The sequence below is a fragment of the Heloderma suspectum genome, chromosome W (genome assembly GCF_057233095.1).
Source record: "Heloderma suspectum isolate Gila_16-S chromosome W, 16-S_ref, whole genome shotgun sequence".
Taxonomy (NCBI): Eukaryota; Metazoa; Chordata; class Lepidosauria; order Squamata; family Helodermatidae; genus Heloderma; species Heloderma suspectum.
Genome location: NC_139475.1, coordinates 57,910,596 through 57,935,795, shown reverse-complemented (window position 1 = coordinate 57,935,795; position 25,200 = coordinate 57,910,596). Strand labels below are relative to the sequence as shown.

The following is a 25,200-nucleotide window of genomic DNA, read 5'->3' as shown; positions in this document are numbered from 1 at the left end:
AGTTATTGTAATTTTCTTTTCTGGATGTTTATTAGTTCTGTTTGCTTACTCTGCATAGTACATTCTCATTTGTTACTCCATCAGTCCATGGCATCTTCAACATGCGTCAGTATAGCCACATTTCAAAGGATTCGAGTTTCCTCAGATTGTTCTTCTTGTGTCCAACCCTCCACTCCATAGAATAATATTGAACACACGTAACATGTGTACTGTATACATGATGTCCATGTATACAGGGAGGGGTCTGTCCACTCCATTTCCTGGGATGGGGGGGGCTGCCCCATAGCAGCAACGAGCAGGACAGGTGTATAACTCTGTCCCCGGGCCTCTACTAACTTGCCCTGGCTTCAAACCGTATGGATTGAAGCCAGGAAAAGTCTGGGAAAAACTTTCTTTAGGAAAGTCTGCCCCTGAAGATGTTACTGCAGGCTTCAACTACATGGACACATTACCACATGGACAAATGAGTCAATGCATTTTTGAAAACAACATAACCCTGAGGTGCACACTGCTGGGGCCCCCCGGGTATGCCTGGCAAGTTTCAGGTGTCTAGGTTCCAGTGTCTTGGCACTATGGCGCTGATGGACAGATAGACACACATCGTCTTTTATGGTGATAGTTGGGGAAGAAGGGCTGGAATGAAGGCTTGCAGCCCCATGCATGTTCATTCAGTAGGGTAGCCAAATGCAAAGGAGGTCATGGCACCTGCACCTTTAATAATTGTGAAGAGGGAATTTCTGCAGGCCTAACTTGCATGCCAAGCTACGCCTGCTGAAGTTACCTGTTCTACCACAGCCATTAACATTTTTGCATCTGGGCACCCTACTTATTCAGGAAGACCCCCTCCATCTGCCAGGTTTGTAGGTCAGAGCCTTGGTCCATCTAGGCCAGTATTGTCAACACTGACTGGCAACAGTGGCTCTCCAGGGTTTCCAGCAGGGATTTTTCAACATGCTTAACTTGGGACTGAGCCCTGTTGAAACACAGCAAGACTCACTGCAGAGTAAAGATGCACAGGACTGCATTGTAAATCTCTACAAATGGTACACAGGCACATGTTGAACAGAACCTTTCTACTTTATTTAAAAACAGTATAACGGGGCGGGCGGGGGACACACACTCACATCACGATTCAGTGCTTATCAAAAATAGACCTGGGAGGGGTGAAAAATACAACTTTTCAACTCATGCACAGCACACAGCAACACACATAGATGCACCACTCAAGAGATAGAGCTGCTGGATTTTAGTTTGGGAACACGGCTAGGGTATAAATACAAAATAAATGCATAGTTTATACAAGTTTTAGAGCAGGGGTGGACAACTTGTAGCCTTCCAGATGTTTTCGCTTACAACTGCATCATCCCTCACCATTGGCTATGCCAACTGATGGGAGTTGTATTTCTTTAATTTCTATACCGCCCAATAGCTGAAGGCCAGAAGATATGGAGGGACACAAGTCGCCCACCCGTTTTGGAGGGATAAAACACTTCCACAGCTTTTCAATCTAGCGGCTGATTTAAGGTGGTTGTTGTTTTAAAACAGGCATACAGTACAATTCTAGGCTTTTCTACTCAGAAGCAAGCACTACTGAGTTCAATGGGGCTTACTCCCAAGCAAGTGCGCTTGGGATTGTGGCCTTATTAAATACTTGTTTTCCCCGGCACTTATGGAGGAGGCAACCTGGTCCCCAGACCTCTTGCTTGATAGATCTGCATGGGAAAAGCACAAGCTGCTCCAGATTCATAGAAAGGAATGGGACATGGAAGCCAATCTGAGCACCACAGTGCCTGGGTTCAGGACCCAATCCAGCTGCTACAGGTACGCGGAGGAGGAGGGGCAGGGAACAGATTTTCTGTCATAATAAAAATACAGCATTTCTACCATTTCTTTCATAAAGTTTGCAATGTGATTTAATTTCTTGTTACAAAAAATACCCATCATATCCCAGCAATAAGCTTTTCGTTATTATCATTTAAAATTATCTGCCTTTGTTAAAATATCTCTGCTTGATTATATATTCTAAAACATGGTTTAAAAATAAATACATCCTCAAAGAACATGGGACATCCGGGGTGGGTGTGAAAACTGCGGGAGTAGTAGAAGAGGGCTCCGCCCAGGCTTCTTGCTGAGCAGGCAAATTCCAAATTCTCAGTCTGCCAATGCTTCCACTCGCTGTTATCTTTGAGCTCTTAAAGTGGCTCGCACCTCCCAGCCTGCATTCTGACATCTGCAGATTCCGAGATCAAACAAATCACATGGTAGCCCCAGGGACATCCTGGAACTGGCTAGGTTGTTGGATCTGAAAATCCAAGGGTTTCCTTAGCACCACCCTAGGTTGGATCCCTCCTCCTGGTTCCAGTTCAACCAGCCAAGCATACTTCGAGTTTGTGTACAGGCCTGTTCAGACAATAATGTCCCCCCACTCTCCATTCCACCAATCCCATCCTCGTGGACAACGCTCTGAACAAACATTAATGTGTAGACTGAGCCATTGCAGATATGTTGTTGTTGTTCAGTCGTTCAGTCATGTCCGACTCTTCGTGACCCCATGGACCATAGCACACCAGGCCTTCCTGTCCTGCGCTCTCTCCCGGAGCGTGCTCAAGTTCATATTCATTGCATCGGTGAAGCTATCTATCCATCTCATCTTCTGCCGTCCCCTTCTCCTTTTGCCTTCAATCTTTCCCAGCATCAGGGTCTTTTCCAGGGAGTTTTCTCTTCGCATTAGGTGGCCAAAATATTTGAGCTTCAGCTTCAGTATCTGTCCTTCCAATGAGCACTCAGGGTTGATTTCCTTTAGGACTGACTGATTTGATCTCCTTGCAGTCCAGGGGACTCGTAAGAGTCTTCTCCAGCACCACAGTTCGAAAGCATCGATTCTTCGGCACTCAGCCTTCCTTATAGTCCAGCTCTCACAGCCATATGTTACTACTGGGAAAACCATAGCTTTGATTATGCGGACCTTTTTCGGCAAGGTGATGTCTCTGCTTCTCACTATGCTGTCTAGGTTGCCATAGCTTTCCTCCCAAGGAGCAAGCGTCTTTTAATTTCATGGCTACAGTCACCGTCTGCGGTGATCCTGGAGCCCAAGAAAATAAAATCTGTCACTGCTTCCATTTCTTCCCCTTCCGTATGCCAGGAAGTGATGGGGCCAGATGCTATGATCTTAGTTTTTTAATGTTGGGTTTCAAACCAGCTTTTGCACTCTCCACTCTCACCCTCAACAAGAGGCTCTTTAGATCCTCTTCGCTTTCTGCCATTACGGTGGTATTGTCTGCGTCTCTGAGGTTGTTGATAACTGTCCCGGCAATCTTAATTCCGACCTGTGATTCATCCAACCTGGCGTTTTTCATGATGTACTCTGCATATAAATCAAATAAGCAGGGCGACAGTATACAGCCTTGTCGTACTCCTTTCCCAATTTTGAACCAATCAGTTGTTCCATGTCCGGTTCTTACTGTTGCTTCTTGACCCTCATACAGGTTTCTCAGGAGACAGGTAGGGTGGTCTGGTACCCCCATCTCTTTCAGAATTTGCCACAGTTTGTTGTGATCCACACAACCAAAGGCTTTAGCGTAGTCAACGAAGCAGAAATAGACGTTTTTCTGGAATTCTCTTGCTTTCTCCATGATCCAGCGAACGTTGGCGATTTAATCTCTAGTTCCTCTGCCTCTTCGAAACCCAGCTTGTACTTCTGGTAGTTCTCGGTTCGCCTACTGCTGAAGCCTAGCTTGTAGGATTTGGAGCATCACCTTGCTGGCATGTGAAATGAGCGCAATTGTGCGGTAGTTTGAACACTCTTTGGCGTTGCCCTTCTTTGGAATTGGAATGTAAACTGACCTTTTCCAGTCTTGTGGCCACTGCTGAGTGTTCCAAATTTGTTGGCATATTGAGTGCAGCACTTTCACAGCATCATCTTTTAGGATTTTAAATAGCTCAGCTGGAATACTGTCATCTCTGCTAGCTTTGTTGTTACTAATGCTTCCTAAGGCCCACTTGACTTCACTCTCGAGGATGTCCAGCTCAAGTTCAGTGACCGCACTATCATGGCTATCAGGGACATTCAGATCTTTCCTGGATAGTTCTGTGTATTCTTTCCACCTCTTCTTAATCTCATCTGCTTCTGTTAGGTCCCTGCCTTCTTTGTCCTTTATCATGCCCGTCTTTGCACAAAACGTTCCCTTGAGATCTCCGATTTTCTTGAAGAGATCTCTAGTCTTTCCCATTCTGTTGTTTTCCTCCATTTCTTTGCATTGTTCATTTAAGAAGGCCTTCTTGTCTCTCCTTGCTATTCTCTGGAACTCTGCATTCAGTTGGATATATCTTCCCCTTTCTCCCTTGCTTTTCGCTTCCCTTCTTTCCTCAGCTACTTGTAAAGCCTCCTCAGACAGCCACTTGGCTTTCTTGCATTTCTTTTTCTTTGGCATGGATTGAGTTGCTGCCTCCTGAACAATGTTACGGGCCTCCGTCCAGAGTTCCTCAGGCACTCTGTCTATCAGGTCTAACCCCTGAAATCTATTCCTCACCTCCACTGTATATTCAGAAGGGATATGATTGAGGTCATACCTGAATGGTTTAGTGGTTTTCCCTACGTTCTTCCATTTAAGCCGAAATTTTGCAAGAAGCAGCTCATGATCTGAGCCACAGTCAGCTCCAGGTCTTGTTTTGACTGACTGTACGGAGCTTCTCCATCTTTGGCTGCAAAGGACATAATCTGATTTCGATATTGACCATCTGGTGATGTCCATGTGTAGAGTCACCTCTTGTGCTGTTGGAAAAGAGTGTTTGCTATGATCAGCGTGTTCTCTTGGCAAAACTCTATTAGCCTTTGTCCTGCTTCATTTTGTACACCAAGGCCATGCTTGCCTGTTATCCCGGTGATTTCTTGACTTCCTACTTTGGCATTCCAATCCCCTATGATGAAAAGGACATTCTTTTTTGGTGTTAGTTCTACAAGGTGTTGTAGGTCTTCATAGAACCGATCAACCTCAGCTTCTTCGGCCTCAGTGGTTGGGGCATAGACTTGGATTACTGTGATGTTGAATGGTTTGCCTTGGATTCGTACTGAGATCATTCTGTTGTTTTTGAGATTGTACCCCAGTCCTGCTTTCCCCACCCTTTTGTTGACTATGAGTGCTACTCCATTTCTTCTAAGGGATTCTTGCCCACAGTAGTAGATAGGATGGTCACCTGAATTAAATTTGCCCATGCTTGTCCATTTTAGTTCGCTGATTCCCAAGATGTCGAAGTTCAATCTTGCCATCTCATGCTTGACCACCTCCAGCTTACCTTGATTCATTGATCTGACATTCCAGGTTCCTAAACAATATTGTTCTTTACAGCGTCGGACTTTCTTTTCACCACCAGACACATCCACAGCTGAGTGTCCTTTCGGCTTTGGCCCAGCCGCTTCACTCTTTCTGGCGCTACTTGGAAATACCCTCTGCTCTTCCCCAGTAGTATATTGGACACCTTCCGACCTGAGGGGCTCATCTTCCGGCGTTATCTCTTTTAGCCTTGTGATATGTTCCATGGGGTTTTCTTGGCAAGAATACTGGAGTGGGTTGCCATTTCTTTCTCCAGTGGACCACATTTTGTCAGAACTCTCCGCCATGACCTGTCCGTCTTGGGTGGCCCTGCATGGCATAGCTTATGGCTTCACTGAGTTATGCAAGCCCCTTCACCACAACAAGGCAGTGATCCATGAAGGGGATTGCAGATATGGCCAGGTGCAGATCTCACAACTCCAGATGGCGATTTGTTAAAATTTTAAATTCTCACTATTACTGCCATCTCTGTGAATGCCCCATTCTACTATTATGCTTCATCTGCAAATGGGGACGGTTGGGCCCGCTTCTGAGGAGAAGCAGCCGGATCCCACGCCCAAAAAATGGATTTGTATTTCTGCAAGCAGAGATCAAGAGGGAAATCAGGGTGCCCTTAGGGTTGACCCCATCACTCAAAAGCACCAAGGAACCCAGATTTGCTTTGAAAAGAACACGCACACACACCCCCCACACACATCAAGATGCACCTGTGTGTAGCAAGTTGCCACAGCCCCCTGGGTGGGGGGGACTGCTTTCAGCTGTGCCAAATTGCACTCTCAACACGTTCTGTTATTTACATATGGCTGCCTTCCCCAACCTGGTCCCCTCCAAATGTGTTGGACTACAACTCCCATCACCCTCAGCCAGCCTCTGGAGGGTGCCTGGTTGGGGATGGCTGACAACAGCATCGCACTCTGTTTTGAGGCATAAATCACTGGGTTTCCCTGTGTACAGAAATCAATCTATCCCCAACCCTCTATGAAGTTCCACAAACACAAGAGATTGTATTGAATTAAAGATTCCTCAACTTTTGTTTAGAAAATGGTTTGGAGAAAGGAGGTGACCAGTTCAGCCGGGGGGGAGGGGGGCAGTGGCAGAGGTGGGCAGGGTTGGGACTCTTCCTTGGATAAAGGACATGGCATAGGAGAGGGAGTCAAAATCATCTCCAATTAGTCCAATCTCAAAAAGAAGGAGGGTCAGGGGAGACATGAGACAGATGAACAAAATTATGGCTGGTGTGGAGAGGGAGACATTTTTCTCTCTCTCTCAAAATTCTAGAACCCAGTGGGGTCATCCCATGAAGCTGATGGGTGGGAGATTCAGGGAGGATGGAGGGAAGTCCTTCTTCCCACAGCGCAGAGTTGTGATGGCCACCAATACATGGGCAGGAAGGCACTATTGCGCCCATGCCCTGCTCGTGGGTGCCTGGTCGACAGCTGTGTGAACAGAATGCTGGACTGGATGGACCCTTGGCCTGATCCAGCAGGGCTCTTATGTTCTTATTTCTCCATGTAAAATATAAGTGCCCTATAGAATTCACCATCAAAGGATACAAGAATGGTAACTAGCATACATGGATTTTTTTTTAAGGTTAGGAGTGTTGAACCTCTTTCAGCCAGAAGGCTGAATTCCAAGAGAGGATTGGGGAGGGGGGTATTCCATTGGTGGAAGAGGCTGAAGGCCAAAAGCAAAATGTGTGGAGCTGAAAATACCAGCATATTATAGCTTTTAATGCTCTTCCTGCCAGTAACTTGAGCCTTAGGGTTAGGTCCTCAGTTCTGCATCTCCACCTTGCAGAATGGGGGAAAAACTGCACAAAAGCTGGGAAACAGTCAAAGTCACCAACAGTGGTGTTGGGGAACCAGGGGGGCATCCAGGGAACACTGGGGGGCGAGACTGGGACCCCGGACCTGACAGTCTGTACCCATGAATTAGGTGAATACGCACAAGACAGGGTCTAATCTGCTGTTACCTGTGCCAGGAAGAAATGGATCCTCCTTGTCCAGTAATAGAATACCTCTTGTGACACAAATGACATAGACCAGCTCTCTCGACTGTACCCAAGTGGCATCTGGCTAACCACAATCACCTGGGAGGTTTTTTCTTTTCCTGAGTACTGAGGCAGGGTGTGGGGAGGAACGTTCCGGTCTGGAAGTTACAGGAGGTTGAAAGAGACAGGAAACGGCAAGATGAAAATCTATTCCCCCTATAGGTTGTCTTCCCAAGGAATCACAGACCCTGGGATAATGTCTCTTTGCACTGGGAAACTGAGGCAATGTGTGTGTGGAAGGGCCAGGGTGAATCATAGAATAGTAGGGTTGGAAGGGGCCTACAAGACCATGGAGTCCAACCCCCTGCTCAGTGCAGGAATCCAAGTCAGAGCATCCCCGACAGAATATGTCCTCTACCACTGAGCTATGTCACTACTTCTAAAAAATAAAGTGAGGTTCTAGTCCTCATGGTTCTGAATAAAGCGCTGATTTAGATAGCAACATAGGAACCTGCTGTTGGTCCATCTAGCATGATGCTGCTTATGCTGACTGGTAGCAGCTCTTCCTGGAGGTCATAGAATCATAGAACAGCAGGGTTGGAAGGGGCCTACAAGGCCATCGAGTCCAACCCCCTGCTCAATGCAGGAATCCCGGTCAGAGCATCCCTGACAGGTGGCTGTCCAGCCTCATCTTGAACGCCTCCAGTGTGGGAGAGCCCACCACCTCCCTAGGTCATTGGTTCCATTGTCGTATCGCTCTAACAGTCAGGAAGCTTTTCCTGAGGTTCAGCCGGAATCTGGCTTCCTGTCACTGGAGCCCAGTTTTCTGTGTCCTGCACTCTGGGATGATCGAGAAGAGATCCTGGCCTTCCTCTCTGGGACAACCTTTCAAGTGCTTGAAGAGTGCCATCCTATCTCCCCTCAGTCTTCTCTTCTCCAGGCTAAACATGCCCAGTTCTTTCCGTCTCTCCTCATAGGGCTTTGTTTCCAGTCCCCTGATCATCTTTTTTGCCCTCCTCTGAACCCTCTCCAGCTTGTCTGCATCCTTCTTAAAGCGTGGTGCCCAGAATGAGGTGACCAGGAGAACAATCCAGCAGGTGCCAAACAGAGGAGCAAGTTATATTTGGAGGTGCATCAACTGGATTTGAGCCAGTCGGCTGGTGTGCTTACGGCAGGGCTGTAGAAACTCTTTGGGCCCAAGGGCTGAATTCCATTCCGGAGTAGCCCTCAGGGGCTGCGTTCCAGTGGCGGGTGGCCTGAAGGCAAAGGAGGTGGGGTGAAAAATACCAGCATACAGTAATTTAAAGCTTACTGCCAGTAACCAAGCCTTAGGAGAGGCATTTTGACTTTTTAGAATGAAGGGAAAAAACAAGCAAAAGCTGGGAAACCAGCAAATGATGGGGGGATTCATGGGGGGGGGTTGCCCACCTGGAGTGGCAGACAGGGACCCCAGGCAGGCCGGATCTGGGTGCTGGTTCTGAAGTTTTGCACCCCCAGATTCTTGCAATGAGCAAAGGAATCCTGCTGGCATCTGTCTTTTTTTTTGCATGGGGGGACACAGCTCAGGGCTGTCTCAAAAGCTGGAGAGGGCAGGGACTGATATTTTAATTTAAATGCCCCCAAAGCATGAGAAGGAGTTGCTTCTTGAACAAGGCAGACTATAAACAAGTCAGTAAGGTCCTTTGGAGTGGTCCCTGGGTCAGGCCTACACTGTTCTGTGCAGGACAACTGCATTGTAGGCATCAACGCTTCTGCCACACCCCTTTTATGGCAACCTCGCACAGCTTTTTAGGGGGTGGGGCTATCCACAGTGGGGCTGTCTGGGGCAGGGCTTCCAGCCAGGCTGCTGGTGGCTGAGTCACTGGGGGAGGCGCTGTGGCAGTCGAGCCGCTGGACCATGCCAGGCCGGAAGGCAGGGTGACGCCGCGCGTGCTTGGTCAGGTGGTCACTCCGCATGAAGCGCTTCTCGCAGAGCGGGCAGGCAAAACGCTTCTCGCCGGTGTGGGTGCGGAAGTGGCGGGCCAGCTCGTCGGAGCGCGCGAACCTCTTCTGACAGCTGGGCCAGCTGCAGGGAAATGGGCGCTCACCTGCAAACAGAGAAGAACAATGACGAGACACTCATCAGTGTCTTAGGTTCTTGTGAGAACCTCAGAAGGGCCCTGTTGGATCAGACCAAAGCCTCTCTAGTCCAGCATTCTGTTCACGCAGTGGCCACTCAACTGTCGACCGGGAACCCACAAGCAGGGCATGAGCGCAACAGCACCCTCCCACCCATGTTCCCCAGCAACTGGTGTATGTGGCCTCTGCCATGGTGTACCCCTATAGTCCTGTGAGGGAGGGGTCTGTCTACTCCATTCCCCTGATGGGAGAAGGGTGCCCCAAAGCAGAGGGGAGGAAGAAGCCATAAAATTCTGTCTCTCAGCCTACCAATTTCCCTGGCTTTAAATTGTGCAGAGCCATGTGCTGGTTAAAAATATCTCCCCCCAGTGGTTGAAGATGTTATGGTAGGCTTTGACCACATGGACAAATTGGCATTAATTAAAGTAATGCATTTAACAAACAAAATAACCCTGAGGTGGACACTCCTAGGGTTCCCTTAATATGCCTGCTAAGTTTCAGGTGTCTACATTCCACAGTCTTGGCACTATGGTGCTAAGGGACAGACAGACATCCTCTTTTATTATTATAGGTTCCCAGGGGAAAGTCTCCTCATCACCTCTCAAGATATTTGGGGAACATCCACTACACTTGGGATAGGTGAGATGATTCACAATTAATTGACAAGGGTTTCCAACATCCAATAGCAAAACCAAAAGCTTCCCATCCCACTCTAAATTAGGCCACTGGAATTTTTGATCAAACTCAGACACAGGTTTGTACTCATATATGCAGGTGTACAGCTCATGGTGCACAGGAAGTAATTGATTCCTCACCCCCACACCACCCAAGCCATTTGCACCACTTGGTGGATTTCTAGCAAAAAGAAAAAACAAAGTACATCCCACTAGCCTTAAGTCTGTCCATGCCGCTGCTCTGCTATGTTGAATTGGAAGGTGCATCGGTGTTCCAGGAGCGAATCCTGAAACATCTGAAGCCATCCACAGGAACCCCCTCCTCCACTGGACCCACAATAACTGCACCCATTGCCTTCCCCTGCCCATTTTTGGCAGGGCACACAGTTGCCAGCAGGCCTTGCTAATTCCAAAGCACTCATGTCCCACCCATGGCCCCCACACTGGTGAGTAAACACCAGCCAAGGAACGAACACACCTTGCCTCTGTGCCATGATGAGTCAGTGCCATCTGGGTAGGATGAGAAAGGGAGGGGGATTTAAAAAACAACAACAAAGTGTGTGCGTGCATGGGCATGAGAGAGAGAGAGAGAGAGAGAGAGGGACATAAAACAACAGATTCCCATGTAGTCAGCTTCTAGAAACTGGGGTCTCCCATGTGCTGCCTGCGGGCACCAATGTGCCCACGGACACCTCACTTGGTGCCTACTGAACTCCCTGCCTTGCCTGATTTTTATTTTAAGGCTTTTTTTTCAGTTTAAAAAAAAGTAACTGGGAGGCTGATATGCTGCAAACCCAAGGGCTGCCTTCCAGTATCATCTTTATTTGGGTTGAAAAGAGTGATTTTGTGTTTTGGAGGTCAGAGCCCCTACCTCTGCCTTCGTTTTAGATTTGGGGGCAAGTGACTCTTTTTTTAGTCACACATTTGGCTTCTGGGAAATGACTGTTTTGTGACTGGCCATATCACCCATGACAGCCATTTTATGAATCAGCAAACACCCCCCCACCACCACAGCAGCCATTTTGTGCTAGTGCCCATGACCCCCCTCAATATTCCAGATGTGCCCACCACCCAACAATCATTGGGGACCCCTGAAATGGAGACTTTCTGGCAGGGAGAAGGTGGTTATGGGAGGAGGAATCAATATCAGGGTAGGCAGCAGTAGAGGGAGGGAAGGAGGCACACAATCAGGCTTGCTGGATCTACTAGTTTGCTTTTTTACTAGAATGCCAATGTTAACTAAGTCCAAAATAGAGGTGGGGAGCAAAGGATCTACCATTAGAATCACAGAACAAGGTGCCTCCAAATACATCCTATAGGTACCAGAACTGATCTTGCAGCCCTTCCATATGCAAATCCACCCCTGGTTTTCCACTATACCAGGCTTCCCCAATCTGGTGGCATCCAGCTGTGTTGGACCATAACTCCCATCAACCCCAGCTGGCCAAGGATGATGGAAGTTGTGATCCAACACATCTGAAAGGTGCCAAGTTGGTGAAGGGTGCCCCAAACTTTCACCACTTCAGCAGCCTAATTTGGATCAGGGTGAAGGGAGGTAACCCAACTTTTTCTTGTTGCTGTTGTAAAACCACTGAGAGACAGAAACTCTTGCCAATTCAAAGGCAATCAAAGATTTACTAGTACATCCCCACGACCTTCTGCCCACCCCTGTGGTAGGGGGAAGGGTCCTTGGCTCACGTGTAAAGCACCTGTGTAGCATACAGAAGGTCCCAGGTTTGGTCGCTAGCACCTCCAGTCAAAGGAGCAGGTGACAAGACCCTTTTCTGGCCAAGACTCCAGAGAGCCACTGCCAGGTGAGAGCAGACAAGACTGTTCAAGATGACCCCTGTGGTAGGCACCTGTGGATGGCTGGGGGGCATTTTGACCCCTTGGACCACCCCCACTGGCCAACCACTCTGTAGCACTCAAAGGATTACATTTCACTCATTTGCAAGTGAAATTTGACCCCCTTGGTGCTCCATAGTTCTAAAAGCACAATTTTTTTTCTCCAAAAGTTTTGTTGTTGCTGCTGCTGCTGAATTCAGCCATGTGTTGCCCACCCCTGCTGTAAGACATCTTCATATGTTCCATCAGGAGCATCCAGATCACAGTGGAAGAACCCCTGCTTTGCATATCAAAGGTCCCAGGCCCAATGTCCAACTGGAAGAACGTCAGGGAGCAAGACCAGGCTGAGATTTTGGAGAGCTGTTGCCAAGTATACCACTAGGGTAGATGGACCAAAGGACAATTTGCATAGCCTGGCAATTTAAACTTTCAATTCACCTACCTTGTTTGTTCCCCCTTTCTCCCCTTGCAATGTATTCTGCAATCCTCCTTAAGCCTCTGCCTTGTCACCACCTCCCCAGATACTTCATCGATAACCAAAGTTCCTTGGGACTTGCTCTCCATCCCTCCCTCTAATGTTTCTTGAAACAAGACTGCCAAGTATTTGGGGTAACTTTATTCCTCCTACTGGCATGGGGGGGGGGGGACTCATGGATTTGCTGACCCTCAGTTCCCTCTTTATCACTCTTTCCCAATCTTGTGTTTCACTTCTTCCCTCCATTTTCTTTTTCATCTATCTTTATATTGTGCTCTCCCTCCACCACGGAAACTATCTGTCAATCTCTGACTGGTGTCTCCTCTCCTCAAGCATTTATTTTTTGAAATCAGGCAGGCTTTTCGAACAAGGGGCTAAATCCCTAAATTGCTTTCTTCTCTAGTTTTTCTTTAAAACCCCTTTTTGTGGTCCTTAATATTCACTGCTGACTTTGGAGGGAGGCAGAATCAAGAATTTTGGTTGGAATGTTTTTCCCCCCTTGAATGATGGAATTAAAAACAACCAGCTGTTGGAAGAAGTCAAGTTCTTCTGTGCCCATCTCCATTTCTTTTGTTCAAAATTCTATCTACAGTTCCTCTGGGACTTCAGCTTGAAACTCTTCATGCATATGTTAAAAAGAAATCCCAAATGGCAAACATGCATTCTACAGATTGCTGACATAGGAAGAAACTAGCTTGGCAGACTGAGCTGTATCCTCTTTTAAGTCCCATTCAGTTCAATGAGGCTTACTCCAAGGAAAGTGAATACAGGATTCATAGAATAGTAGGGTTGGAAGGCTCCTACAAGGATTGCAGCCTTAAAACTCTTTTGGGGGTCTTCTGTCTTTTCTTTTTTCTAGCTGTTTTTAAAAATCTGTAGTGGCTGCTGGAGTAATTTCTCTTTTCTTTTTTAGACTGCTTGTGGTTGGTTGGTCTAGCAATTCTTATTTTGGTTTTGCTTGTAAAAATCTTTCAGGCAGTGATATTCTTTGTTGCTTTAAAAAAAAAATCTGATAGTGATTGGGGGGGGATTTTTCCCCGGTTTGTAAAAACAAAACAAAAACTGCTGCTGGTTGGTTTCTGTGCCATGGCTGAAGCAACTGGAGGGGGCAGGCAGGGGCTCAGTGTGTGGCTCTGGTGTGTATGTGTCTGTATATCGCTGGGGTGAGCATCAGATGCATAGATTGCTGCCTGGAGTGAATGTGGGGTGCACTAGATTGCATTCTGGAATTAGTGGATTCCCCTGTCCTGCTCTAGATCGAGTCTTGGCTGTTTGCAAGCAACAGAGTAGTCAAGTTGGCAAGCCAGTGGTCAAGCACAGCACAGAGGCTTCAGTCCAAGCAGGCTTAAGCTAAGGCAGGAGCGGTCAAGATCCAGGCAGAGGTCAGAACGCCGGCAGTCAGGCAGGCAACAAGGATCAGGCGGCAACAGCGGCGGGTGTGGTCGAGATCACAAGCAAGAGGTCAAACACAGCCAGCCAGCTGCCGGAGCATCAGGCACAGGGCTCAGTTCAGAAGGCGCAGCAGAGGCTGGAAGGGCCAGGTTGGTCCAGCGCTGGCTGGGTTTCCAGTGCCGGCTTTTAAGCTCCAGGCCAGCCAGGCCCCACCCAGAGCTCAGCAGCAGCAAACAGGGCTCCCTTCCCAGAGCCTACTCCTGAGGAGTCCCTTTCTCCTGAGGAGACCTCTTCTGGAGGCGAGCCCTCCTTCGCACAGGAGCCCTGCTTAGTTATTCTCTTTTAGTGTCACCTGTTCACCCTCTGGGAAATAAGTGCATCCCATGGCAGCCATGTTATGAATGAGCAAGCACCCCCATGGCAGCCATTTTGTGAGAGCACCCACAACACTTTCTCAAAATTCCAGATGTGCCCACTGACCCCTGAAGGCATTTGTCACCCTGGCCAGATCTGTGTTCTCCAAGGATGGGCGTATGAGCCTTGGCTGGTGTTGTTGAATACCACACCTCCAATAAAGGAGGCACCCAAAGGGGAGCTTCAGTGGAAGATCACAAGCCACCAGGCAGATTGATATGAGAGGCATTCCTGGAGTTTCCTCAAGGAGCTCAGAGTGTTGTACCTGGTTCTTTTCTTCTCTCCTGCCTCGTTTTATCCTCACAATGACCCTGTAAAGTAGGTTAGCCTGACATAGTGCAACTGGTGCTTACTATGGGTACCTTGTAAGTTATGTGCACACCATCAATGTGCATAGCACCATTCAGCGTGCAAAACCAGTAAGTCCTTGCCTGCAAAGAGCTTACAGTCAACAGTGTTCCCCTCACCTCCCTTGTGGTCTATATGAGATTTAGCGCGCGCGCACACACACATATGCTCTCCAAGTGTTGAAGTTTTCAGGTATACATGTAGGTCCATATCAAGGGCCCATGATAATTGGAGCATGCGATACAGCTCTAAGGCAGGGGTGCAGAATCTCAGGCCCAGAGGCCAAGTTTGACCCACTTGGGGTCCCAATCTGGCAGCCCTCGAAAGTTCCCCATAACCTGATCTCTCTTCCCCCAAGTACTAATCATTTGGTGATTTCCCAACTTTTGTGCAGTTTTTCTGCCATTCTAAAAGGTTGAAATGCCTCTCCTAAGGCAGTAAGAGCCCTAGAGCACAATGCTATACATATTTGGACAGAAAAAAGGTTCTACTAAAATGCATAGGATTGCACCATTAAACTAGAATATGCTGGTATTTTAGGCCCCACCCATTTTGCATTTGGCAATGTCCACCTTTGGAATGTGGCCTCTGAGAGCTTCGCCAGAATGGAATTCTGCCCTCGGGCTGAGAGAGGTTCTGCATCCCTGCTCTAAGGACTGCTGCATGCATCATGTTAGGAGGCAGGCCTGACAGCTCATTCTGGGCCCCAGGGTAGCCCCTGAACCAAAGGACATTTCCTGGTCCTGCAGCTCAGTTGCTTTCCCCGATACCAGAAGAGGCACAGTATGGCAAAGGCCTCTTGAAGCCCCTCTCACCAGTGTGGGACAGCAAGGGAGGCTCTAGTTGAATTGCGCCTTGAGGTGCTTCATACTCTTTTTTCCCCCTGAAGAGCACATGGAGAAAACTCTGACAGAGCCCCTGTTGAAGAAGTCTTTGCCAAAACCTCTGTTGCTCTTTACACTGGACAGGGCATAGCTCAAGAGCCCTTTGCTTGTGTCCTGAGTTGGCAGGAAGAGCCCTTCAGCTTGATTTAAAATAAATGATGCCACTTAAGAACATAAGCAGAGTCATGCTGGAACAGACCAAGGGTCCATCTAGTGCTGCATTTTGTTCACACAGTGGCTGACCAGCTGTTGATCAGGACAGCTGGACATGAGTGCAAGAGCACCCTCCCGCCCATGTTCCCCAGCAACTGGTGTACATAGGCTCACTGCCTCTGATACTGGAGGTAGCTCAGAGCCATCAAGACTAGTGGCTGATAGCCTTCTCCTCCATGAATCTGCCTAACCCCTTTTTAATGCCATCCAAGTTGGTGGCCGTCACTGCATCTGGTAGAAGTGAATCCCACAGTTTCACTCTGTGCTTCCTTTCAGGAAGGAAGCTGTCCTTCCTCTAATCTGTCCTGAATCTCCCACCACTCAGCTTCATAGGATGACCCCACTGGGTTCTAGTATTTTGAGAGAGGGAGAAAAATGTCTCCCTCTCCACATTCTCCACCCCATGAATAACTTTATGCACTTCTCTCATGTCTCCCCTGACCCTCCTTTTTCCCAAGCTAAACAAACCCAGAGGTTGTAACCTTCCCTCACAGGGGAGATGCTCCAGCCCCTTGATCACTTGAGTTGCCCTTTACTGCACTTTTCCCAGCTCTTATTAAAAAGATGTATCTTGCGGCCCCACTGTCATGCATCCCCCACTGTGAACAGCACTCCTGGATTGGAAACTCTGTGAAAGCTTCCAGCTAGAATGAAAAACTAAACAGATAAGGGCACAAAGACAACAAAAAGAATCTGATTTTACAATCTGGTAAAATTTCATTGACTTTATTAACAAACACGGTTCCCAGAGAAAACCACCACTATGTCATGGACAGATATGGAAAGATACATTTCAGTAATTACAACTGAATCTTAAACCCCTGAAGGACTTCTGTGGCTAAATATAAGGTTATTAATACATTGTAACTCCTGTGAGCCCTGTTGACTGTAAATGGCTTTTCCTATGTAATGTTTGTGTTTTGTCAGAATATTGTTATGTGCTCATTGATTACATTGAAAACATGTGATTAGAACTCAATAAAAAATTATATTTTTAAAACCTTCCAGCTAGAGCTTGTAAAATGTGGATCACCAGCCCACATGAAGGCTTCTCATGCTCCTTGTTATTCTTGAGAGATATAGTGACACAGGCTGCATGGTGCTTTACACAGTACAAGAGGACAGGCCGCTGCCCTGTGAACTGTACAGTCATAGAACCACAGGGTTGGAAGGGGCCTGCAAGACCATCGAGTCCAACCCCCTGCTCAGTGCAGGAAACCTGATTCCCAGGCGGTCTCCCATCCAAGGACTAACCAGGGCTGACCCTGTTTAGCTTCCAAGATCAGATGAGATCGGGCGCATCCATTAATCCAATGTAGGCAAGATAATAGAGGAAGAGGAGAGAAAGGGAGGCAGGAGTAAAGGGGAAGCAAGTGCATTTATTTCAGTTGCACATGTCAGGGGTTAGTTACAGTACGTGGGGATGGGGACCCGCGGGTCAGATGTGGCCCCTGGGGTGCCTCTGCTGGCCCACAGGCTTCTCCTGCTGTTATCTCCCAGTAGCGATCAGAGAGAAGAGGATGTTTAAAGGCAGTTAAACATTCAATACCCTGCACAGAATTGAGTGGTGCTTTTGCAGGCATGAGTTGTTGCACTGGGGTTTACTCCTGAGTAGACTTGCTTAGAATTGAGCTGTACTGTCTGCTTGCTGGGAAAATGTCCACATAGGTGAGAATTACGTCAGTCCTTGGCCTCACCCCATGCTCTTGGCTATACCCACTCCTGGAATGCGGCCGAGACCCTTCCCAAATTGGAATTTGGCCCTGGGCTGAAAAAGATTCACCACCACTGTGATAGGGTATGGTGATTAAGGGATTGTGCCAAAGGCTTCACATGTGGGTTTTAAGGTGGGTTTTAAGAAGGGCTATGAAGGAAGCAAGAGAGGTGGCATCGCCCATATGTGCTGGGCAGCAAGGGAGAAAAGGTGGAGTATTTTGAGAGAGCAGGAGACCTTCGGATGGCGGAGGAAGGAGGGTCACAAGCAGAGTTCAATCGAGGTATGAGAGTGCAGAGTGAAGGAGGGAGCAAGGCCACAGGAGGCTTTCAAGGTAAAGATCCAGGAGTGGACAGGAAGGCAGTGCAGGGACTTAAGGAGCACCACATGGCCTGAGCAATGAGTGAGGTGAACCATTTTGGCAGTGGAGTCTTGGAGAGAGGCAAAGGGGCTGAGGTGTGACATGGGAAGATCAGAGCAGAAAAGGTCACAATTATGGATATTAATTGATTTACAACGTTTGCATACCGCTCCACATCTAAACAGATTCCAGAGGAGTGAACAACAAGAGATAAAATGAACAAAAGATAAACATGATGTTAAAATTATTCTTTAAAAAACAGCGCCAATAACACTGAGGCTGGTGAACCAAGGAAGGTTTCCTGGAAAACAGCCGTTTTCAGGAGGTGCCAAAAACAACCCAATGTTGGCGCCTGCCTCACCTCCAGAGGCAGGGAGTTCCATAGGACAGGAGCCACCACACTAAAGGATATTCTCAGGGTGGACTGCAGTCGGGCCATTGGTCCATGCAGAATGACCAGGAGCATCCCATCTGATGATCTCAGTGACTGGGCAGGTTGATAAAGGAGAAGGAGCTCTCTCGGGTATCCTGGTACCAAGTTGTTTAGGGCTTTGTACACTAGCACCAAAACCTGTGCAAATATATGAACCGAGTGCATGGGAGACTCCTGCATGTATCTAGTATTATTTTTATCACTTATTTAAAGTATTTTAAATCTACCTTTCATCCTTATGATACCATGGCAGTATACAAGGGACATGAGTGAGCAAACTAATCATTTAAAAAAGGAGAAAAGAATAAAAATGAAACAGTTGAGTAAAACAGAAGATAAAACAATCTACCCAGGTTCTCTAGTCCCCAAATTTATTGCCAAGGCTCTCTGCAGCACTTTTATTCCTCAGTTCACCAGCCAGCCAGTTTGAAGATGAAGTGCTCTCTGGCCTCCAGCCTGGAAAACACTTAAGACTCAGACGGACACATGGAGCACTCTGTTTGGAACAGTTCTTAAGAACATCCCTGACCCAATATAGCCAAAACAGCCAAGAGCTAAGGTGCACAGATGCATCTTGGAACAGAAAAACAAAGATGGAACAGTGTGCTTAAAGAAAGGCTTTACGGCTGCAATCTTCTGCAAATTGTATTTGGAATTTGCAATAAGTTCCATTAGTCTCACCAGGACTTACTCATAAGAAAACATGGATAGGCTTAGGCTGTAGGTGGCATACAGCACAATCATGTGCATGTTTGCTCCTTAGTAAGTCCCACCATGCTCAATGAGGCAATAAAATTATACGGCTGTTCAGAGACTTCCCCACACAACCTGCAGGTAACACATCCTCCAATATTTCAGATTAAGGGTGCAGTCCTATGCATGTTTAGACAGAAAAAAGTCCTACACCTCCTAGCAATCTCCCATCAGCATGGCTGGTGGGGGAATGCTGGGAGTTGTATGACTATTTCCTGTCTAAACATGCATAGGATTGTGCCCCTAATGCCTTGAAATCCTTCCACTGATCTCAGGCACAGCACAGGGTCTGAAAATGGGGTTTGCTTTTCTGGCAGCAGGACATAGGGCCGAGGACAGTGCATGCTAGCTGCCACTTTCTGTAGCTGATAAACTCTGGGGTTCCCAGGGAAGACAACTTTATTGGCCTTTTCCCCAAAACATTTTTATTACCCCACCCACCGCGGCCTCTGCAAGGTTGCCAGCATTGTTCTCATGCGCCTTTAGTAGATGTGCGAGATGGAGAAATTCAGCAGATGGAGCTTTTGTCAGGATGCAGAGATGAGGAAAGCTTCACATGGTGCATTTCTGCTTGCCACACGGTGCTCAAGGGCACAGAAATCCTGAGGTGCATGAAGAGGGCTGCCCCTGGTTTGTCTCCAGCAGCTGGGAGTCAGAAGTATTCTGTCACTGACCATGAAGAAGAAGCGGAGCCATACTGGATCAGACCCAACACCTAACTCATCCAGCATCCTGTTTCCCAGAGTGGCCAGTTGGAGGCCTCTGGGAAACCCACAGGCAGGACAGGAGTGCAACTGGTATGCTACTACTTCTGATCTTGAAGGGGTCATTGATCTATCAAGGCTCATATTATTATCATCATCATCATCATATTTATATCCCGCCTTTTCCCCTCTTACAAGGAAACCAAGGCGGCTCACATGGTCCTCCCCCCTCCACCTTATCCTCACAACAACCCTGTGAGGTAGGTCAGGCTGAGAGTCAGCGACTGGCCCAAAGTCACCCAGGGAGCTTCATGGCTGAGTGGGGACTAGGACCCAAGTCCCAGTCCAACACTCTGATCACTGCCCCGCATTGGGTCATAGCCACTGATCTATCCAATCTGCTTTTCAAATTTTGTTTTACTGTAGGAACACTTTAAGTATATAAATAGAAAAAATGGTTTATAAATACAGCAATTAAAACTATAATACTAATAACTAATGTAAATATTAAGTATTTAATAACAATATACATAATAATAATAATAATCAGGCAGCAGCGGGTGTGGTCAAGTTCACAAGAAAGAGGTCAAACACAGTCAGTCAGTCAGGTTACGCAGTCCAGAAGCCAGAGCATCAGGCACAGGGCGTGATTCAGAAGTTGCAGCAGAGGCTGGAAGGGCCGGGTTGGTCCAGCGCTGGCTGGGTTTCCAGTGCCGGCTTTTAAGCTCCAGGCCAGCCAGGTCCCACCCAGACCTCAGCAGCAGCAATCAGGGCTCCCTTCCCAGAGCCTACTCCTGAGGAGTCCCTTTCTCCTGAGGAGACCTCTTCTGGAGGCGAGCCCTCCTTCGCACAGGAGCCCTGCTAGCCTGCCTCTTGAGGCAACGACGCTCCCGGGGACCAGGAGTCCCTCTCTCCTGCCAGGGATGGCCCGGCAGCCACCTCCCCCGAGGGCTCGGGCCCCTGTGGGGCTGGTGGCAGTCCCTGGTCTGGGGTGCCCTGGGCCTCTGGGGCCTCCAGCTCCTCCTCTGAGGAGGGCTCCTCCGGTCTGGGCATGACATCCTCCCACCCGCTGCTTTGCATTCATGAATTGAAAGTTATTGATTCAGTTTCTCTGTGCAATGTGGGTTGTTGCTGGAACAAGAGAATGTGGGTCCAAAGGAGTGCTTTTGTTTGTAACCCTCCCCCCCATGCTCTGCATTCATGATCTTAAAGTTTATGTGCCTCAGTTTCCCCTTCTTTGGGCACAGAAAGAATGGCTGGCTGGGGAATGCTGGGAATTGTACGACTTTTTTCTGTCTAAACATGCATAGGATTGCGCTCTAATTGTCTCATACTGAATAGAAACGCTGATGCAATTTAGAACCACCACTTTGCTCTTCCATCTCCATTTCACAGCTCAGCTTCAGTATCCCTATAGCCCTCTCCTTTGTACTACAACAGCTTAATTGTAGAGATTTTCCTCCAGTGCTCCCATTTTAAATGCTGGATTAAAATACTGCTTCCCTGTGTGGAATGGATGGTTGGTGCTGGGAAACAGGGTGCAGAGTATGTTTAAAAGCCCACCCCCAAGAGCACACACGCATGTATGCATCAGCCTTGGAAGTTTCTGAGAAACACTGAATTAAAACAAGATAGCATCTCTGTAAACAAAGGCTCCCCACCCCCAAATAAAACTAGCTTTTCTGCCTTTGCCTGTACAATCCTGCCAGCTGCTTGGCCTAGCTCTCCGCCCACGAGGGGATTAAGAGCACCAAGGATCATTGGCACATGCCAGGCAGCAAAGAAGGTTATCAGGGCATGCTCATTGGAACACCACCAAGGACGGAACCCGGCTGTCTCTGTCAGCATCTTATCAGCCTAATCAGACACACATTTCCTTGGGAGTCAACACTGCTTGAGTTCAGAACATATGAGGCTGTCTTGTAGTGAGCCAGACCACCCAGCTCAGTATTGTTCACACCAACCTGGCGCCCTCCCAATGTGGTGCACTACAAGTCCCAGCATCCTCAGCTAGCATGACTGGCAGAGGCTCTCCAGGGATCCAGATGGGGTCTTACCCAGCCCTCTCTTGAGATGCTGGGGAATGGATCTGGGACATTTTCACGCAATGTTTTGTGCTCTAGCTACACCCCAAAATAAATCAAGATGATAGTCCTCATGGTTCTGAATGAAGGCCTGACTTAAACAGAAACATAGGGATCCCACCATTGGTCCACCTACTGCAGTACCGCTGACACCCCAGTAAGCTAGGCTCCTTTCTCTCATTTCAACCCCACACACTCCCTAGCCTGACAACGTTAAGGTCAGAACCTTCCTTACAATTCTTGTCTCAGTTTCTGTCCAGTTTCACTGGTGCCCAGGTTTGTAAATCCCAGAAATTAATATGCTTGCGAACTAGTAGCTTGCACAGACTTATTTGTCCCAAATCCTTAGGGAATCCATCACTGGTCCATTTCAAGGCTACTAAATGGAAGATCTGAAAAAATAAGATTTGTTCCCCTCTTCCCACCTCCATCCTGTTGAAGAAAAGAGTGCCATCAGGACATGCCTACAGAGTCTTCCCTGCTAACCCTTCCTGTTATCAAGTTACACCAGCACTGGGCCTTCTCCACTCACACACCCAGCAGTGTAGGAGGGAGAGAAAGGGCAGAGGGGCTGTCTCACACACTGTCTCTGTCCCTGCCCCCTTCTCATAAGCAAAATAGACCACTGTCACAGCCAAATCCCTAAGCACACTTTCAGGAGAGTGAACTCCACTGAACTTCAGCCTTGTGTGTATTACTATTATTTCTGATGTTTTTATCCCAACCATCCTCAAAGGCATAAGCAGTTCCCCTCCCCTTTTATCCTCACAACATCTTTGCAGGGTAGGCTGGGCTGAGAAAAAGGGGCCTAAGACCACCCAGTAAGCTTCATAACCAAGGGGAAATTTGAACCTGGGTCCCTTCCACTTCACATCCAACACTTTCAGCCCAGGACCCCAAATCTATTCTCCAGAGCCCTGAATATCTATTGATGCCAATGAAAGCTGTGCTTTTTTCTTAGCATAACTGCCATGCATCAGGCAATTTTCAAGGGGGGTTGCAGCTGGTTAACTCTCCTGTTCCCACATGCTGCAACACCCCCACCCCAAAAAGCCTTCCCACTGCTTAGCAACAAAGCTTAGGCAGAACTTTCCCCACTGGTTTGGTATGACCTGGGTTTATTTATAAAATAAATTAAGGAATTTATTTCATTTGAGATGATTTGTATGGAAAATGGATTGGGTGGCTTTGTCTCCTGTGAAATTTACATAAATCCTAGCAATTCTTTTTATATTTGCATATATAGAGCCACAAATTAGCACATGCAGATTTTAGTCCTATGGGCTTGGGGCCCAAATATTTTAAGTGCCCAGCAAGGCCACTGCATCACACTGGTGACTTCCAAGTAAAAATGAATGGGATCAGGCTGTGCAGCTACAATGCTGTGCAGACTTTCCTTGGAAGTAAGCCCTCTCCCACTGACCACAGCAAGATTTACTCCAGAGTAAAGATAAATAGGGTTTGGCTGTGTGGCCTTTTTGTCCCCCACCCACCCACAATAATTTCTGTAAAGCCAAGTCTTGCGCTAGTAACTGGTTTACTGGAGAATCACACTCCACAGATTGGTGAGTTGATCTTGTCCCAACAGCCCCCCCCCCCCCCCCCGGTCACAAACACACCCACCCACCCACCGTTGCAGAATAGTTGTTTTCACCTCCCTCTTAACTTTGAAACAAGGTTTGCGTAGATGGAAGCAGGAGAGAGAAGTGGGGCTATGTCCGTGGTGAGAAATCATCAGCACACCCATCATCCCCAGCTTTAAGCTCACACAAGCGTGGACCCCGCCCTCCGGCTGTCCCGCGTGGGCAGGAGAAATCCTGCGTCTGCCAAAGAGCAGTGGGAGAGATTTGAAGCGGAGGGGAGAGATCTCCAAGGGCACCTTTCAAAGAGGGGCGGGCACAGAAAGCAGAAGGAGCCCCCCCCCCCTTCCTTGGCCATCAGGGCACACCACAAAAGCAACCACAACACTGCGGGGGGGGGGGGGTGTGGTCCTTGAGTTCTAGTGGCGACACGCTCCTCCCGGTGGTTTATCCTCCGGCAAAGGGGTAGACTACCTGCGGACCTGGAGGTTCCATTGAGCCCTCAGAACCGCGGATGGTTCGGTCTCGAGTTGCTCCTTGTAATCTAAACCAAGCGGCCTACACGGACCGGGATAAGTCACGTCTCTGCCCCCCCCCGCCCCAAGTACACTTCCGTTTTCGAGCCGCCCAACTAGCCACGTGGGGCGGGGATCCGTAAAACGGGGAAGGGTCCCCAGCGCCGGTATCTTCGGAGTTGGGTCCGAGGTGTGTGGGGGGCGAAGGGATGACGAATGACGCCAGCGAAGAGGTCCCGATCCTGAACAGCAAGGCAGGGGAGGAAAGCGGCCGCCCCACCTCAACCCTCTCCCCCGCCCCGAGGTTTCTCTGCGCCAAAGCGAGGAGAGGCGCGGTCTCCACGTGGGTGGAGGCAGCGGAGGAGGAAGAGGGCAGCGAGGCGGGAACCGGGGGTCGCCAGGAGCCCGAGGGAGAAGCCCCGGGGTGGAGGTTCGGGGGCGACGCCCGTGCGCCCTTACCCGTGTGCGTTCGGAGATGCGCCTTCAGGTGCGAGGACTTGCCGTAGACCTTGGCGCAGCCTTGGAACGGGCACCGATGTCTCCTGGCCGAGGCGGCGGCGGCGCTGCCGCCGGCTCTTCGGGGAGGCGCCCCCGCCGTCGGCAGGAGCGGGAAGCCGCTCCCCAAATCGCCCCCTCCGGCCACCGGGGAGGAGCTGCCGCTGCCGGACAGCCCCGAGCCGGGGCAGCCCGTCTGGCGGGCGGGCGGCGCGGAGGTGGGGCGCCCTCCGCGGTCCTCCTTGGCGCCCGCGAGGCTGGCGGAGGCCGGGTGGACCAGGGCCCCGCTGGAGATGGACACCAGGCACTCGGCGGCCAGGTAATCCAAGCCCGACATGGCGCGTCTCCCCAGGCGAGGCAGCCGTCGCAGGCTGGCCTTCCGCCGGCTTCGGGGGGCGAAGTTCGAGTTGCGGGTGCCGCCGCCCGCTGGCCCCGGCTGCGCTTGTGGAGCGGGGAGCCTCGCCCCGGCGCAGCGTGGAGACGGCGGGGAAGGCTGCCCGGGTCTCCGCCCAGCTAGGGCGCGCCAGGTCAGAAGGCGGCGGAGGGCAGCCGGGGCTGTGACCCTCCTACCCGCCGAGCCTCCACCCCTTGGTACATCGGGTCACGAGCGGGGAGGAGCGCCGGGGGGGTGGCGCCGGCGCCTGCGGGGCGGGGGAGGGCGGAATGCCTCCTCCCACCCTACGGGCTTTGCGCGCGCTGCGGCGCACGATCCGGTTTCGCCTCTCTCCAGAGCCAGTCCCCGTTGGGTTCAAGAGGGTCGCTCCCCTCCCCTAGTAATCGTATTTAGGGCAGGCCTGGGCATCTCCGCTCAGAAATGGCCCACTGAGTTCCGTGAGACGCCCTAGTAAGTCTGTTTATGACCGTAGCTTAAGACTGCC

At 49.2% G+C, this 25,200-nt stretch overlaps 1 protein-coding gene across 1 annotated transcript; it reads right to left on the bottom strand.

Annotated features, from left to right (window-relative positions):
* Window positions 1-9,108: 9,108 nt before the first annotated feature.
* Window positions 9,109-25,115, bottom strand: LOC146334056 (Krueppel-like factor 16). Its single transcript, XM_084825142.1, has 2 exons — window positions 24,287-25,115; window positions 9,109-9,407 (listed from the first exon to the last, which is right to left on the bottom strand). The coding sequence occupies exons 1-2, from the start codon at window positions 24,657-24,659 to the stop codon at window positions 9,109-9,111; spliced, it is 672 nt and encodes a 223-aa protein (XP_084681268.1). The 5' UTR covers window positions 24,660-25,115.
* Between the last annotated feature and the right edge of the window lie 85 nt (window positions 25,116-25,200).

Coding starts and splice junctions, on each gene's coding strand:
- LOC146334056 (XM_084825142.1), bottom strand. CDS start 24,659: ATGTCGGGCTTGGATTACCTGGCCGCCGAGTGCCTGGTGTCCATCTCC. Junction 9,408..24,286: donor GCATCTCCGAACGCACACGG/GTAAGGGCGCAC, acceptor CTCTGTTTGCAG/GTGAGCGCCCATTTCCCTGC.